General features: G+C 48.5%; 1 protein-coding gene across 1 annotated transcript in view; it reads left to right on the forward strand.

Annotated features, from left to right (window-relative positions):
* Positions 1 to 17970, forward strand: part of COL27A1 (collagen type XXVII alpha 1 chain) — a 309507-nt gene that overhangs the window by 256425 nt on the left and 35112 nt on the right. The window contains exons 42-48 of the mRNA XM_063144913.1: positions 4460 to 4516; positions 5373 to 5426; positions 8050 to 8103; positions 9664 to 9717; positions 10459 to 10512; positions 11347 to 11454; positions 13119 to 13226. Coding sequence (XP_063000983.1) covers positions 4460 to 4516; positions 5373 to 5426; positions 8050 to 8103; positions 9664 to 9717; positions 10459 to 10512; positions 11347 to 11454; positions 13119 to 13226 — 489 coding nt within the window. The remainder of the gene's footprint in view (positions 1 to 4459; positions 4517 to 5372; positions 5427 to 8049; positions 8104 to 9663; positions 9718 to 10458; positions 10513 to 11346; positions 11455 to 13118; positions 13227 to 17970) is intronic.

The raw sequence follows: 17970 nt of genomic DNA on the forward strand, positions 1-17970 counted from the left end.
GTCTTCAGATGCGACGTAAATCTCGTCGAGGGGGCCTGCTTCCTACTACGCCGTGTCCCACCTCCCTTCCGAGGGAGACCCGGCCTTTCTTTGCAAACCTCCTCCCTGCAAACCTCCCCCTGACTCAGCCGTTCTTCCCCTGCTCCATCTTTTCCTTCTCTCCACCTCCCCGTTTGCTTAGTCATCTTAATGACACCCAGTCCAGGGTACAGTGGAGGCTGGCGCCTCTGATGTCAGTGGGGCGGTGGTGAATCCGCTCCGGGTTTCAGTCAGAACCAGTTGGAACTCTAAAGGAGCTCTCCATGGTGCTGATAGCTTCTTTAGAGTCCTAACCAGTTCTGACTGAAACCCGGAGTGGATTCGCTGCCCTACCGACACCGGAGCCACCAGTTTCCACTCTGTATGAACATGGTTAGTTACAGCGAGGTCATCCAGACCTTCCCAGAAAGAGAAAGTTTGGGGTTAAATTGAGTTTGGGATCCCCTCCAGAGAAAATAAGGGCCCCCTGATAAGACCCCCGTATACTTTATTTATTTATTATTTATTTATAATTGCATTTATATCCCGCCTTTTCCCCCCTCTAATGAACCCAAGGTGGCCTACATAATCCTCCTCCTCCCCATTTTATCTTCACAACAACAACCCTGTGAGGTAGGTTGGGCTGAGAGTCTGTGACTGGCCCAAAGTCACCCAGTGGGTTTCCATGGCCAAGTGGGGACTAGAACCCGGATCTCCTGACTCCCAGTCCAACACCCTATCCACTACACCACACTGGCTTCCTCAAACTGGGGCTTTCCAAATGTGTTGGGCTTCAACACCCATCCTCCCCAGCCACCGGCACCGGCTTGGGGTTGGTTGCCCCGTTCCCATTGACATCTCAAGAACACCCAGTGAATTGACTTGATTGAGTGAGGATTTGAACTCGGGTCTTCCCGTAGTACTTTATCCACTGCGCTACGCCGGCTTGCTATTCTTAGAGAGGAATGAAAGGAGTATTTTCAGTGGGGAATAAAAAGGAATCTGGGTCAAGTTCTTTTTTAAAAAATAAAAACAGAAACGTCTGGCGAGTGAACGTTGCCAAGGGAGCAGGGACTTTAGTGGTGTGGTGGGACCGGCCTCCCCAGAGTCGAACGATCTCCATAACGTTGGCATGTTGCTCCGTGGTGCGTCCCAGTCAATTATCCTTCTCCGTTTAGCCCATTTGCAGCTCCGCAAAGCCGCCGGGCCGAGGCCAGGCCTGTCCAGCTGGAAGGCTTTCCCGAATCGCAAGCTGATGCTTCCCACCCCGGGAAGGCGGCCAAGATCAGGAGGCCTTCCCTCGGCCTCGCGTTTCCCATTTGTTTATTTTCTCGGCTTTCTTACTAGAGCTTTTTAAATTATTTTTAACTTTGGCTTTAGCCAAGCGGCGAACGAGCGCAGGGGCATTGGGAACCGAGAGGCCCAAATAAATCCCCACCAGGAATTGAGAAGGGCAGATGCTCTCTCTGCCCCCCCCGCCCCCCCCCCACACCTCCATTGCATCCTCTGGTTATGCGTATGTATAAATGCAACAAATAGGTGATAACCTTAATCTAACACAGTATAAATACAAACAAAGAAGTTCAGGGAACGGGTAAAAAAGGCAATTCTATATACTAAAATTATTGTGCTTGCGAGCAGTGGCTGTTTAGAATACCTTCCATGGGCTTCCTTTGAATATTTGGACTCATACCGTATATCGTGGGGGAGTGACATCTGATTTCGTTTAATGTTTGGAACTTCTAAGTCAGGCCTGACAAGAAATAGCTCATGGTACTAATCAGCTTGGCAAACTGGCCATTGAGGAAGACCCACGGGTCGAAACGCGTCTGGCCAAATGGATGAAGTTTACTGAGCATTTTCTGTCTAGCATTCTGACTGTCTTGCTGTATTATTGTACTTGTGAAATGCTCTGTGGATGTTATTTTTAACAGTATATTTTAGTATATAAAATTGCATTTTTTTTTACCTGTTTCCTTAACTCCTCTTGTTATGCACCTGGATTGCACTCTCTTTGGCTGTGTACAGATGTGGCCGGCGTCAAAGGGTATTCGAGGCAGTAAGCCTGTGTGCACCAGTTGCTGGGGAACATCTCAAACTGGGGAGAGGCAACGAGTGGGGTACCGCAGGGCTCAGTCCTGGGCCCAGCGCTCTTCAACATTTTTATTAATAATTTGGATGTGGAGGTGCAGGGAACGCTGATCAAATTTGCAGATGACACCAAATTGGGTGGGATAGTGAATACTCTGGAAGACAGAAACAAACTTCAAAGTGATCTTGATAGGCTGGAGTGCTGGGCTGAAAACAACAGAATGAAATTTAATAGGGATGAATGCCAAGTTCTACATTTAGGAAATAGAAACCAAATGCCCAGTTACAAGATGGGGGATACTTGGTTCAGCAATACTACAAATGAGAAAGATCTTGGAAGATCTTCAGATCGCAAGCTGAATATGAGCCAACAGTGCGATATGGCTGCAAGAAAGGTAAATGCTATTTTGGGCTGCATTAATAGAAGTATAGCTTCCAAGTCGCGTGAGGTCCTGGTTCCTCTCTATTCGGCCCTGGTTAGGCATCATCTAGAGTATTGCATCCAGTTCTGGGCTCCACAATTCAAGAAGGACGCAGACAAGCTGGAGTGTGTTCAGAGGAGGTCAACCGGGATGATCAGGGGTCTGGAAACAAAGCCCTGTGAAGAGAGACTGAAAGAACTGGGCCTGTTTAGCCTGGACAAGAGAAGATTGAGGGGAGACATGATAGCACTCTTCAAAGACTTAAAAGGTTGTCACACAGAGGAGGGCCAGGATCTCTTCTTTATCCTCCCAGAGTGCAGGACATGGAATAACGGGCTCAAGTGACAGGAAGCCAGATTCCAGCTGGACATCAGGAAAATCCTCCTGACTGTTAGAGCAGTACGACAATGGAACCAGTTACCTAGGGAGGTTGTGGGCTCTCCCACACTAGAGACATTCAAGAGGCAGCTGGACTACCATCTGTCAGGGATGCTTTAGGGTGGATTCCTGCCTTGAGCAGGGGGTTGGACTCGATGGCCTTGTAGGCCCCTTCCAACTCTGCTATTCTATGAGTCTATGGGCGGGAGCGTGCTGTTGCACCACGTCCTGCTTGTTCATCCCTGGCCGATGGCTGCTTGGCCACTGTGTGAACAGAGCACTAGACTAGATGGTGTGATCCAGCAGAACTCTCTTTATGTTCTTTAGTTCTTAAAGTTGTCATGTTTCAATGCAATGCTAAAATTCAAAGACGATGCCGAACGTTCTAGAAGGCAAGTTGGAGGAGGACAGCCTAGAGGATCAGGGAAGCCCATGGAAGAGGCGATCGGAGGCTGCTCTTCACTTAATTTGGGTTTGCTTGATTGCTTTGCATTCGACTGCAGATTCCCAAACATGAAACGCATCTGTTGTGCACCAGTTATCAGTGAGATACACAGTAGCCGGACTTGTTCATCCCTGGCCGATGGCTGGTCGGCCACTGTGCAAACAGGGTGCTGGACTAGATGGACCCTTGGTCTGATCCAGCCTCAGGGCTCTTTTTATGTTCTTATGTTCTTATGAGGGTAGGCATGATGGGGCACTTGCTGGGGCGCCCACAGGCCAATAGGGGCCCACTGACAAGTCCCTGGGGTTGCTCCTCCTCGTCCCCATGGCAACCTGCTTGTTCACCTGCCTCTCGCTCCGGCCCAGACAATGGTAGTGCTGAGGAGGAGGAGAGGAAGATGCCATGCCCTGCTTATTTCACGAACTCTCTGCCTGCCAACCAAACAATCTCCCCCAGATTTGCACTCGCTGTTTGCGTTGTGTGAATAGGAACATTCCACAAAAGCTGCGCGAACATCCCCCAAATTTATGCTAATTTCCAAATCAGACGAAAGTGTGGGCCGTCTGAAATGCCGGCATTTCAATACAGTTGTGCATTTTTCAGGAGTCCTTCGTAGCAAGGCATTCTGGGTGAGGTGGCCTTGGAGATCGCCTGTGCCACAGCAGCACAGCCGGTACAGGGCAGATTACCAATCAGCCCTTTGGATGTTTTGGACTACAGTTCCCAGCATTCCTGACCATTAGCCATGCTTCTAACTCCATGGTTTTTTTTTAATATAGTATGTTTACTCTTTAACGCATGGGGTTCCCCACTTTTTGGTAAGCTGCTTAGGGTATTTATTGGAAGAAGAGGGGATATCGTTTATGATTTAAAGTTGTTTTATCCCACTGCTCAGCCAAAAGGTTTCCCAGAGCAGCGTACAATCAGCAGTTCTTGTTTACAGTCTAAAAAGACATGACACACAAGGAAAACGGGATGACGAGGGAAGAGGAAAAAGCAAGCAATGTGAATATTGGATGATTAAAACAACCACTGCAATACCTGGAGTGCCTTTGATCCTAACCAAACCCTTGGGCTGTTTTAACATGATTGCTTATGTTTTCAGGGAGAACAAGGTGATGATGGGAAGAAAGAGGGGCCACCCGGACCACCCGGAGACAGAGTAAGCCAGATTTTCTTCCCAGTGTCCATTTATAAAACGAGACTTCCCACACAGCAAGCTAAACCTTGATAGGGCCTTGCAAGCTGTAAGTAGATTGAATTAGAAGTGGTTTGGAGTGTCAGAGTCTGAGCAGGCTTATCCCTGTCAGGGTTCCCATGATAAATATTGAAGGGAGTCATTTTGTCCCCCCTCCTTTGGCCTTGGGGCTGTAAGGCTTCTTTGGGAAATCAAGAAAGAAAGAAAGAAAGAAAGAAAGAAAGAAGCCATAAAATACTAAAACAGCAGAAATGGGGGGGGGAGGGAGATGTGGCAGACCCACATCAAGCAGGATATTGCACTATGAAAGCAGTATGAAAGCGGTATATAAGAGACAGGAGCCACACCAAGCAGGATATAGCAGTATGAAAGAGGTATATGGTATGCGTCAATGGGCCCCAACAGTTGTCAGTGCACTTCAATACCATTATAAAGCAATAGTGTAGATCCTGCAGTGCACTTCAGTACCACTATAAAACCGTCGTGTGGCTTCTGCCTCTTATATACCGCTTTCATACCGCTTTCATAGTGCAATATCCTGCTTGGTGTAGATGTGGCCAGAGAGAGAGAGAGAGAGAGAGAGAGAGAGAGAGCAAGAAACAGTCAGGAAGAGCACTTTCCACTTATGCTGGGAAGGAGAGGCGGGATGGGGCCCACTGAGCCTCCTTGGAGAAGTATTTCTATAACCGGAGGCCACCAGTGAAAAGGCCCTGCTTCTGGTGACATCTTCTAGCATAACCGGGACACGAAGCAGGGATTCGGAAGGTGGAGTGGCATTTCATGTCTCTCTCTTGCTTTTTTTCTTCTGCTCTCCTTCTAGGGTCCCGTTGGCGACAGAGGTGATCGCGGTGAGCCCGGAGACGCTGGTTATCCTGTGAGTCCTTCTCCAAATACCTGGTTAGGAAATTAACCATCTTGGGAAAAGTTTTTTCCTCTCTGTAACGTTCTGTGTCACTGAGTTCATAGGGCTGCTGGCTCTGAAATCTTAGACTATCTCAGGAATGGGAAACATGTGAGTTTGGATTGCACATCAATCTGCACAGGATGGCCAGGTAGCTCCAAATGAGTCGGGCAAGAAGGCCAAGCCAAGGAGAATGCAAGTCACTGGCCAATCTCACCTTGGGAAAGATTTCTTTCATGACCCCAATGACACCATCTGGAAAATAACTCCTGAGGGGCTAGAAGGGACTGTTCCACTTCAGACTGTAAGTGGAGGTGATCACATTTTGTAACGTTCTCCTATGTGGGGGGAAAAAACCCTCTTCCTATAAGTAAGAAATGTAGCACTTCAGGGAGAAAGCCCAGACCTCTTCCTGCTGTGCTAGTTTTCCATTTGCAGGAAGGGTTTTTTTTTACCTCCTAGACAGAGGGGAGCATTCAAAAATGTGACAGCATTCTCCACATGCAGTCTGGAGTGGTACAGTATGTCCTCTCATCTCAGGACTCTACCACTTTATTCTGCTGCATATGTCGGCCCGGCTTTTGGAGCAATGTCGATCCACTAAGCGCACAATCGTACACAGTATTTTTCCCCGTTAGACGGACATTTGACTCTTTCTCAGACATTTGACTCTTTCATGTTAATGAGAGCTTGGGCCGGAAGACAGCATTGTCAGGTCCCTGCCACTCACCCCCCCCAAAAAAAAACTCTCCAAGAGGCTCAATTGTGGAGCATCTAGGGATATTGGAGAATTTCATCACATTGAGGGGAGACATGATAGCACTCGTCAAATACTTAAAAGGTTGTCACACAGAGGAGGGCCAGGATCTCTTCTCAATCCTCCCAGAGTGCAGGACACGGAACAACGGGCTCAAGTTACAGGAAGCCAGATTCCAGCTGGACATCAGGAAAAACTTCCTGACTGTTAGATCAGTATGACAATGGAATCAGTTGCCTGCTGAGGTTGTGGGCTCTCCCACACTAGAGGCCTTCAAGAGGCAGCTGGACAACCCTCTGTCAGGGATGCTTTAGGGTGGATTCCTGCATTGAGCAGGGGGTTGGACTCGATGGCCTTGTAGGCCCCTTCCAACTCTGCTATGCTATGATTCTATGATTCCTTGCAAAACTTGTGAGCATTCCCTGTTCAAAGGCCCAAATGCAACTGCAAGCGTCCATCCCTGAAAATGTACGCTAATTGCCATGTTCATGTTCAAATTGCGTAACTTCCCCAGTTCGCTTTTGCGCAAATGTCGCAAATCGGCGCAAATCCCCCCCCGTAGAATGAATCTGAACAGAACAGAACAGAAATCGGGCATATGACGAGCAGTGAGACCGTGTTTGGTGAATCCTAATGATCACCCACGTTGCTGGTTCGCCCACCCCTAGGAGCAGCACCCTGCCTTCTGGGCATTTTATGGCTTGGGCTACGGGTAAGAGGCCGTAGTGATGGAGGTGCAGTGGGGGTGGTCCCATTTAAATCTGGCCCACGTTTTATTTATTCATTTTATTTACCATGTTTATATACTGCTCCCCCATTCAGAATTTCGGAGCGGTGGACAAAATAAAACAGAATAAAAACGCATTAAAAGTCCATGTCTAAAAGAAACAAAATGAAAAGTGAACCGCAGCTGGTCATTAAGGGAAGGCTTCCTGGAACAACGAAGTTTTCAGGAGGTGCCGAAAGGAATACAAAGTTGGTGCCTGGCTGACCTCCAGAGGCAGAGAATTCCATAGGAGGGGGGCCACCACGCTGAAGGCTCTTCCCTGGTGGACTCCAATCAGACCATAGGTCTGTGTGGATGATAGGTAGGGTGACCATATGAAAAGGAGGACAGGGCTTTTGTATCTTTAACAGTTGTATTGAAAAGGGAATTTCAGCAGGTGTCATTTGTATATATGGAGAACCTGGTGAAATTTCCTCTTCATCATACCAGTTAAACTGCAGGTGCCCTGCCCTCTTTTAAATCTGGTCACTCTAGTAGCTCCTGCAGCTTTAACTGGTGTGATGAAGAGGGAATTCCACCAGGTTCTCCATATATACAAATGACACCTGCTGAAATTCTCTTTTCTATGCAACTGTTAAAGATACAGGAGCCCGGTCCTCCTTTTCATATGGTCACCCTATGATAGGTCTATGTGGAACCACCAGTTTCCCTCCAGACCTGGGGCCTACACTGGATCTAGACCATCGGGGACTTCGATTTATTTATTTTATTTATTAATACATTTATATTCCTCTCCAAGGAACCCAAGGTGGCATACATAATAATCCGTCTCCTCTCCATTTTATCCTCACAACAACCCTGTGAGGTAGGTTGGGCTGAGAGTCTGTGGGTTTCCCTCGCTGAGTGGGGACTAGAACCCGGATCTCCTGACTCCCAGTCTAGCACTTTAGCTACTACACCACACTGGCTCTGATGTCAACAGGGCCTCTGATGTCATTGGTCCATGACATGCTGCTTGCTTCAGATGGACCCAATTCACAGCACTTTGCCTCCCAACAGGAAGTCCCTCCGTTGAAAGATTAACTCGCATCCTCCCTCTCTCTTCCTTTTAGGGCCAAGAAGGCCTCGACGGAGAAAGAGGAAAACCTGGGCAGGAAGGCTTACCCGTAAGGAACTTTTGGTCTTTTTCTTTTTCTGTTCTGAAACATCTTCTGTGTGCAGAGATGTCCGTGGTTGCCCCCGACGTGGCTTGCATTTGTGAGCCGTGCCGCAGGGTTTCCCGGAAATCTGAGAACGTTTTGTTGGCTTGTTTTAATTTGGGGAAACAGACATTAATGCAAATATGCAAGCGCAATTTGCACAAACGTCTGTTTGCGCAACCAAAAGTTCGGGGACGCAAACGAGGCGAAACGAGGAAGATGTTGGAGAACTTGAGTGAGCGCGAACATTGCATGTTCACCCACCCCCTAGGCTGGATGGACCAACAGTTTGACTTAGCGTGAGTCACGTTCCTGCACCCAGGCTTTTTTGTGCCCTAGGCAAGGTGAGCTGCTTTCACCCCACCCCACCCCACCGTACCCCCCACCACCCCAGGTAGGCGGAGACAGGCGGGGATGAGGCCACGTTACCTATCCCTCGCCCGAAGTCCTCCTGGCTTGGCGGGACGCTGCGGTGGGGTGGGGTGGGCAGGCGGGCGGCTCCACATTTTGACTTCCGGCATGCCCGGAAGTCAGAACATGGAGCTGTCCATTCCCCCCACCCCCTAGCGTCCCGGCTTGGCTTTGGCTGGGAGTGCCCATCCGAAGCCATACCGGGAAGCTGGGGAAGGGCAGTCAGACGGCTCCACGTTCTGACGTCCGGCGCGCGCCGGAAGTCAGAATGTGGAGCCGTCCATCCGCCCTCGACCCCCAGTGTCCCGGCTTGGCTTCGGCTGCTGGGTGGGCGCCCAGCTGAAGCCAAGCCAGGGACACTGGGTGGGTGGGTGGAAGGCTTGGGAACAGCGCGCCCGGAAGCTGCCCTCACTTGGCCAGAGCGGCTCTGGGAATGGGAGGGCAACTTCCGGGCGCGCCGTTCGGCGCCCCCTTACCTTGGCGCTCTAGGCGCCGCCTAACTGGCCTCTATGGCAGCGCCAGCCCTGTTCCTGTGTTCCTAAGATACCCGCTCACTGTAAAAGGATGGCGGCCTAAAAGGAAACGCCTATCATGCCTGAACACGCCTGGTGTTGCAAGCTGATATTGGTGAGCAATTGCCACAGCCCACAATTCAGCAGGGGGTCTGGTCCCACTGCTAACCCCTGGAACATCCCAGCGCCCTGCTGCCAAGCAGCAACCTCCAAACGGATCGTGATGGCCGCAGCGCTGAGCTCCAGAACCGTATTCCCCTCCTTACGTTGTGCAGACTTTCTCTTTTACATCATGGTTGACTTGAGGCTATAAAGCTGGAGCTGCAGGCTTGGATCCCATCCGGACATACCAATTACCCATCTTGGTTCGGACGAGAGCTGGCGACCCCCGTGATAACGCCTCCTCTTTCTGGGATCCACCCTTTGCTGTTTCATCTCCGCCTAAGCCGGGGCTGAAGCAAGCGCGGCTTCCTCTAAGTGGTTCCATACGTCCAGTGCCGTCACAGGCATGGTCAAGGCTGTTCTTTGTCCTCCGTGAAAGGCATCTGCCAGAGGGGGTATGTTCCAGCATATATTTGTCAGCGATCTCCTTTTCTTCTTTTAGGGACATCCCGGTCCACCAGGCCAACCAGGACCGAAAGGATCCAAAGGCAATCTGGTAGGTTTGAGACGACAACGAGAGTAGTGGTGACTCCTCCCATGACATAAGCCCTAGTTGGAAGAGGCACACGTGGTACCCGGGGAATCTAGAGATCCCGGGGGGATGGAAAGGGAGGGATGGGGGTCTCATTCTCTAAGAGACGGACGATCTGTGTCGAGGATTCGCTGCTTCAGACCACAGGTGGAGGCTTAAATGACCGAATCCTCCCAGAGTGCATGACACGGAATAACGGGCTCAAGTTAAAGGAAGCCAGATTCCAGCTGGACATCAGGAAAAACGTCCTGACTGTTAGAGCAGTACGACAATGGAATCTGTTACCTAGGGAGGTTGTGGGCTCTCCCACACTAGAGGTCTTCAAGAGGCAGCTGGACAACCATCTGTCAGGGATGCTGTAGGGTGGATTCCTGCACTGAGCAGGGGGTTGGACTCGATGGCCTTGTAGGCCCCTTCCAACTCTGCTATTCTATGATTCTATGATTCTTAACATCTAGAAACCTATCATAAGAATGGTGTAGTTCAAAGCTGATACATTATTAAAAATAATAACAACGCACTAATACACTAATAAACGGATTGAACAAATAGGAAAGTGATATTGAAACCCTAACAACATCCTGCTTTTTTTCCAAGTTAATTGGGGCCCACTGATTCCCCCACACACACTCAGAAGGGGGGACTGCTCTATGGGCGTTTCCTGGAGCTGTCATGGTGTCTGACGTTTTTCTGTCTAATTTGAAGGGTCAGAAAGGAAAACCAGGGCTGCAGGGGGCCCGAGGCAGCCGAGGCTCACCGGTAAGTGATAAATACATTGTTCATTTTATTTTATTCCCTCACCGCTCAGTTAAGTGATCTCACCAAGGGCGGGGGTCCCTGAGCGGAGTTGAAAGACACGCACACAACCCTTAACGTGCCATACAGTTTTTCTTGAGCTGTCAAGGACTTTCCTGGAAGGCAGAAGGAGCTCTGCTGTGTTGCTAGGGATGCCGGAGAAATCCATTTGCGGGGTGGAGTTAGATGGGTTTTCCTAGGTTCGCCCCCCCCCTCCGGACTTAGTCTCGGTTTCCACGGTGGCACCCAACCTGATTTGCAATGAGCTGGGGCCGGTTTGTGGATTTTCTGGGAATTTTACGCATTTTCAGTGTTGGGGGGGAATTCTGCAATTTGCGCAAATTTCTGAGGAATTCCTGGAAATGATAGCTGAATTTGCCCAAATTCTGCTAATACTGCATGAATTTATGTCATAATTCGTGCAAATTGATTGGAAATTTGCACAAATTGCAAAACCGCCCCCCCCCCCCGCCAAAATGTCCAAAATCGTTCCTGCAATTGGGGGGACATCCCCCAGCTCGTCTCACACAGGCAAAGTGAGCTGTAAACACCACGGAATTCCACTGAGCCAAAACAGAACTGGCTTTCCTCGTGACGGTCGTCCCTCTGCGTTCTTCAGCTGGTTCCAGCATCGGGGCTGACTCAGCTGTGGGTGCAAGCTTTTTAAGGGCCCCAGGTCCTCTTTCTGATTTGCTGTGAGCCGTTTGGGGAGTTGCAGTTCCGTGTGAGCAATTCGGTGCAGCCAGATTTTCCCCCACGGCCTGGGATCTTCAATCACAAATGCCCTTATATCCGTAGGGTCTTGTTGGCTTACCAGGTCCTAGAGGGGTCATCGGCCGTCAGGGCCAAGAGGGGGCCCCTGGAGTCGACGGGATTCCTGGGAAAGATGGCAGCATGGGGCAAAAGGTAAGCATGAGAGTTTATAGTGCAGCCCTTGCAGGCTCTCTGTCCTCTCTGGAGGACGGCCGTGGCCTCCTACCAATAGTTTAAGTTCTCTAGACCCTTTGTAGTGTACATCACGACTCGGTGATATAAGGATGGCCACACCCCTTGACGTCTGGTCTGGGGCTCCACCACAGGGAAATCTGGGCTGCTTGAGGCTCTGCAGGTCCACCAGAGTTTGTGGAGTGGCTCTCTGGCTTTTTAAAAGTCGCAATAGGCTAATGGCAACTGATAGAGAGCCGCCCCATTGGCACTTCTGCAGATGCGGAGGGGAGTGAGACCCATCCGCTGTGGACTCCGGAGGTTGGATCCCTAAGGAGCATTATTGGAATTAAAAATTTAAAATAAATTAAAAAAACAACTAATTATAATGACTGCTATTAGTACCACTACCGTAACTCCTAGTAGTGCTGCTACTACTATGATTACAACTGCTAGTAGTGCTATCACTTTGACCACCACTACAACTAGCAACAGTAGTGCTACTTCTGTGTGCTGGACTGCATCCATCCCATGCTTCTTCTACCATCGAGTTCCACCTTTGGAGTTCTGTTCTCCTATTTGTTTTCTTCACCGTGGTCTAGAAAGCCAGCAGTGAGTAGGAGCTTTGCTTCAGTTTAATGTAAATATGGTGCACTGTGCTAAGCAAAATTATCAGATCTCCCTTGGTGTTGGGAGTAAGCATGGCAGATTTCAGGAGGGGAAGTGTCAGGGGCTGCCAGACGGTGCTCTGTGGGTTGGATCAGGCCCATGGGAAACCTGTTGAACATCTGGAATGAAACAGTTCATTCGCAGAGGTGAGTAAGGTCCCCAATTTCCCACTTTGGTGGACATACTAACAAGATAAATTGTTTTCAGGAAGCAAAATTTATCGTAAGTCCTACTTATAGTAGACACATTCGTATGAATGGGCCAGGAGGGCCAGGATCTCTTCACAATCATCCCAGAGTGCAGGACACGGAAACAGGCTCAAGTTACAGGAAGTCAGATTCCGGCTGGACATCAGGAAAAACTTCCTGTCTGTTAGAGCAGGATGGCAATGGAACCAGTTACCTAGGGAGGTTGTGGGCTCACCCATAGAATCATAGAATAGTAGAGTTGGAAGGGGCCTCTAAGGCCATCAAGTCCAACCCATGGCTCAACCAGGGCGGCCTAGACTTCCTGGTTGAGCCGCGGGCTCAATTGAAGAAGCCGAGGGACTGCGGACGGACGCAGGTAAGGGAGAGGAGGGAGGGGGGTTTACCGGGACCTGCTGCTGTCGCCGCATGGGCGACAGCGGCAGGGCCCGGTAAACTCCACTTACCTTTCTTGCGGAGCTCCGGATCGAGGCGAAGGATCCGCCTTCACCTTGATCCTCTTCGCAACGCTCCGCTGGCCCCCCAATCCTCTTCGCCTCTGCTTTAAGGGGAGGCGAAGCACCTCGCTCCGCTTCTAATTTGCCGGTCCAATTAGAAGCGGAGCACATCCCTAGATTCTATGACTTACATTAACTAACTTAAATCCTATTCATTTCAATGGGTTTCCTGTAAGTAGGACTTAGGTTGGGTTTGCTGTCTTGCTTATGTTACCCAAATACAAATAAATAAACCTTGAACATTCTCTCTCCTCTTTCCCTCTCCCCAAATTAGGGAGAACAAGGCGAGGATGGAGACGAAGGCACACCGGGAATGTCGGGGAGAAGAGGGACCCCCGGTGTCCTTGGTCTTCCAGGGGCTCAAGGCCCCCCAGGTTTCAAGGTTGGTGCTCTCACCTCCATTTGTGATCATACAATTGCGTACAACCCCTAGTAAATCCACGGGATTTGGAATGAGGCGAGAGCATCTCTCTTCAATGCTCTTTAAGTCTTCGCCTGTGTTGTTCTTGGAAAGGGTGCTTCATTGGAAATGCAGCAGGCAGCGCTGGAGTCCAAAAATGAGGTCCGTGTCGGCCTTGCATGTGTTCATTCATAAGCCTGTTCCATCCCGTTTCCACACCAGTCTGAATTTTTTAAAGAAAAAACACCGCATGATTTGCATGAATCATGTTCAGAGGAGGGCAACCATGATGATCAGGGGTCTGGAAACAAAGCCCTATGAAGAGAGATTGAAAGAACTGGGCATGTTTAGCCTGGAGAAGATAAGATTGAGGGGAGACATGAGAGCACTCTTCAAATACTTGAAAGGTTGTCACACAGAGGAGGGCCAGGATCTCTTCTCGATCCTCCCAGAGTGCAGGACACGGAATAACGGGCTCAAGTTACAGGAAGCCAGATTCCGGCTGGACATCAGGAAAAACTTCCTGTCTGTTAGAGCAGTACGACAATGGAACCAATGACCTAGGGAGGTTGTGGGCTCTCCCACCCTAGAGGCCTTCAAGAGGCAGCTGGACAACCATCTGTCAGGGATGCTTTTGGGTGGATTCCTGCATCGAGTAGGGGGTTGGACTCGATGGCCTTGTAGGCCCCTTCCAACTCTGCTATTCTATGATTCTATGATTCTATAAACATATTTGTCAAAAATATGCATTTTTAACTGCATTTCCCCCTAAAGTACACATTATCGTGCATATTTCTGTACTTTCTTGAGCCAAGAATTGCCTCAGAAAATTTGGAAGAGTGGTGAAAGCCAAAGGGGAACTGTCCTTCTATCCGTGTATTATGCTACGAAGCGCAGACTTTACTTCACCTCGTCTCCTCTGGCATTTGGACCAAAATGGAGGTCATGGTCAAGTTCAGATGGCACATAGGGCAGGCCTCAGCCCCTTGAATTCAATTTGGAGAGGATCTGCTTGCTCTGTAGGCCACCCAACCCAAGGACACCTTGGAAGAGTTGCTCATCTCCAGCCCTGGTCGCATCTTAAGGAGGAGGCACCGGGTATCAACCCAAATGCACAGTTAGCCTCCTCCATCCCTTGCCTAGAACAAAGCCTGCCTCTCAATTGGTGAGAGATAAGAGGATACTTCATTCATGGACACTGCCGTCACCTAGGCCTGCCCCCATCTGCCACATCTCACAGATTCACAGGCACAAGACACAGGGACTTTTCAGTGGTGGCCTCATCTTTGTGGAGCTCCTAGCCATGGAATGTGTGTTGCCCCCCACGCCCTTTCATTGCTTTCAAAAGAGCCTGAAATACTCCTTTTATTCCAATCCACTCACCAGCGTGGAGTTTCAGAACTCCTACTGCTTTGTGCTTTATCTTTGCATGGTTTGGGATATACTGCCATTTTACATCAATTGTATCCCATACGTCTTTTAGGTTTTAAAAAAATGCTTTTATGGTGATTGTCGATGGTACTGGTTTACAATGTATTTTTTAATTTAGTAATACGGCAAACTGCTTTCTGTTTGCTTGGAAAAGTGGGATATAAATACTTAGATATATCCATCCATTCATTCATGTTTCCCATTGGAAGGATCCCAATTGTTTTCCCACACTACATGTTATATTTTCTCCTTAATTCTCCGAGAGGAATTTGCTTTATACTAGGGATGCCTCTCGTTCAAAAATCCACCCCTTTTTGGTCATGATGGATTCCTGCTGCCCACCTGGCTTGGCTTGCATTCATCAGCAAAGCTGTAGCCTTTCCCCAAAATCTGGGAACTTTTTCCGTCCCCCAGAAATAGGAAGAATGTGCAATTTGCGGACGCATTTTGCATAGTTTGCGCAAATTTGCGACTGCAATTCGTGCACATTGCCATTGTGATGTGTGTGTGTGTGTGTGTGTGTGTGGTGACTGTAGCTTGCACCAGCTCTGCCACAATTTGCTGAATTTGCACAAATTCTGGTTGCAATTTGTGCAGATCAAGCAAAGTACAGCTGGAATTTGCGCAAATTACTCAAATTGTGGCTGGAACATTCGATTTACAAGAAGGAGGGGGGAAATCCATGATCTGACCCAATTTAATGCAGACTGAGTGAGACAAGATCTGGGGTGAGGGGCGAGTTGAAACTTCAGCGAACTCCACCCCCTTGGACGGATTCTTCCGACATCACTACTTTATACTGAGCCAGACCACTGGTTCATTCAGATCAGCATTGTTTATACCAATCTTTCCTGACCTGGTGGCCTCCAGATGTTTTGGACTAACATCTGGCTGGGGCTGGTGGGAGTTGAAGTCCAAAATACTTGGTGCCTCCTCCATCATCTTCAGATGATGCTGGGCCACAACTCCCATTATCCTTGACTAGGGATGATAGGAGTTGGAATTTGAGAACATCTAGAGAACTGAGGTTGGGAGAGGCTCATCTCCACTGACTGGCAACTGCTCTCTATGGACTCAGACAAGAGCCTCATCCAGCCCTACCTGGAGATGCTGAGGGTTGAACCCAGGACCTTCTGCATGCAAAACAGAACTAGGGACATAGGAAGCTACCTTACACTGAGTCAGACCCTTGGTCCATTTAGCCTAGTATTGTTGACCCTGACTGGCAGCAGCAGCTCTCTAGGCGGGATTCTTTCCTCTCCCGACCTGGAGAAGCCAAGGCTCGAACTTGCGACCTTCTGCATGCAAAGCCAGGCGCTCTATCACACTGAGCTACGGACCTTGCCCTGAGATCTCCGTTTTTCTATCCTGAAAGCTGGTGCTTTCACGGTTTGCAGCCTTAGAGCGGACCCTGCAATAAATAAGCTGGTTTTGTTAGTTTGCTTGTTGTTTTTTAAACAGTTAAGAAAAAAAGGAGAAGGTTTCAAATGGGTTGATTGTGGAAAGTCTGGCGGGAAAGGGAGTACAGATCCAGTTATGCTTTCGTTACCGTGGGGCTCCTCAGCTGTCCGTTGCTGCCCCCTTGTGCCTGGAGTTAGAATCACAGACTGAGGCTTCGAGGCAGAACGCTCCCCACGCCTCCCATCCAAGCGCGATTCCGTCTTTTCCTCCTGAACGGAATTTTTCCATGTAAGAAAGAAAGAAAGAAAGAGAGGACTGGTGTGAAAATACAGGAGGGTGATGAAGGGCATTATTGTCTCACGCCTGTAAAATCCCATGTTTGATGCGGGGCCATTGCAGGATTAATAATAATAATAATAATAATAATAATAATAATAATAATAGTAGTAGTAGTAGTAGTAATTCTTACCTGCCTCTCCGTTTGGATCAAGATTGTTCCAAATCTTGTTTGGAACAACAATTATAAAATACGTAAAACTGAATCAAAAATATATTATATAGTAGTATTATCAAGCAATCAATGTACCTTTATTGGCATAAAACAACCACAAACCATACAAAAACATCATGACATCCTCCAGACAAACTAGTACTCTTACATTGTGCAATTCAGCCTGCTAGTATAGTAGACAGTACTAATCTCCCTGCTGACTGTTCCACCCATGCCTCTGGGTGCAGCTCCCGGTATTTGATAGGTCATTACATAATGGGCAAATAATGCAACATTTTCAAGCATTTCCACACACCCCTCCGCAGATAATAGGGTCCGTAGAGTGTCAGACCCCGCGGATCCTTGACAATTTAATAAGATCTTTTCCAGATATCTCTGCCGTTGGAATATGTGGAGAGATAGTATTAAAACATCCTAAAAACATCCTAAAATTCCACTGGATAGGCCTACCAGAAGAGATCAGTCTTGATAGCTTTCTTAAATGCTAAAAGACTATTAAGTTGACGAGTCTCCTCCGGCACGCCATTCCACAGTCTGGGAGCTGCAGAAGAGAAGGTCCTCTGGGTAAAAGCCTAGAAGCCCCTGGAGAATCAAGGGCAATGGACGTACACTGGAATATGAACATTGCCCAGGTTCGAAAATGGGCTAGATAAAGGTGGCCAAGTTGAGGTTTAAAGCTAGACAAGATGGAGGTGGTGTCGGTCCGTAGAAAGCCTGACTCAGGGATTGGGATTATTATTTTTATTTATTTATTTATTTATTTAGCACCATCAGTGTACATGGTGCTGTACAGAGTAAAACAATAAAATAGTAAGACTCTGCTGCATAGGCTTATATTCTAATAGAATCATAATAAAACAATAAGAAGGGGAAGAGAATGCACCAAACAGGCACAGGGTAGAGTAAAACTAACAGTATAAAAGTCAGATCAAAATCAAGTTCTAAAAGCTTTAGAAAAAAGAAAAGTTTTTAGCTGAGCTTTAAAAACTGCGATTGAACTTGTAGTTCGCAAATGTTCTGAAAGAGCGTTCCAGGCGTAAGGGGCAGCGGAAGAAAATGGACGAAGCCGAGCAAGGGAAGGAGAGACCCTTGGGCAGGTGAGAAACATGGCATCAGAGGAGCGAAGAGCACGAGCGGGGGAATAGTGTGAGATGAGAGAAGAAAGATAGGAAGGAGCTAGACTGTGACAAGCTTTGTAGGTCAACAGGAGAAGTTTATATTGGATTCTGAGGTGAATTGGAAGCCAATGAAGAGATTTGAGAAGTGGAGTAACATGGTCAGAGCGCCGAGCCAAGAAGATAATCTTAGCAGCAGAGTGGTGAACAGAAACCAACGGACTGATGTGAGAAGAAGGAAGGCCAGTGAGAAGAAGGTTGCAGTAGT

Source organism: Elgaria multicarinata, chromosome 19, assembly GCF_023053635.1.
Source record: "Elgaria multicarinata webbii isolate HBS135686 ecotype San Diego chromosome 19, rElgMul1.1.pri, whole genome shotgun sequence".
Classification (NCBI taxonomy): domain Eukaryota; kingdom Metazoa; phylum Chordata; class Lepidosauria; order Squamata; family Anguidae; genus Elgaria; species Elgaria multicarinata.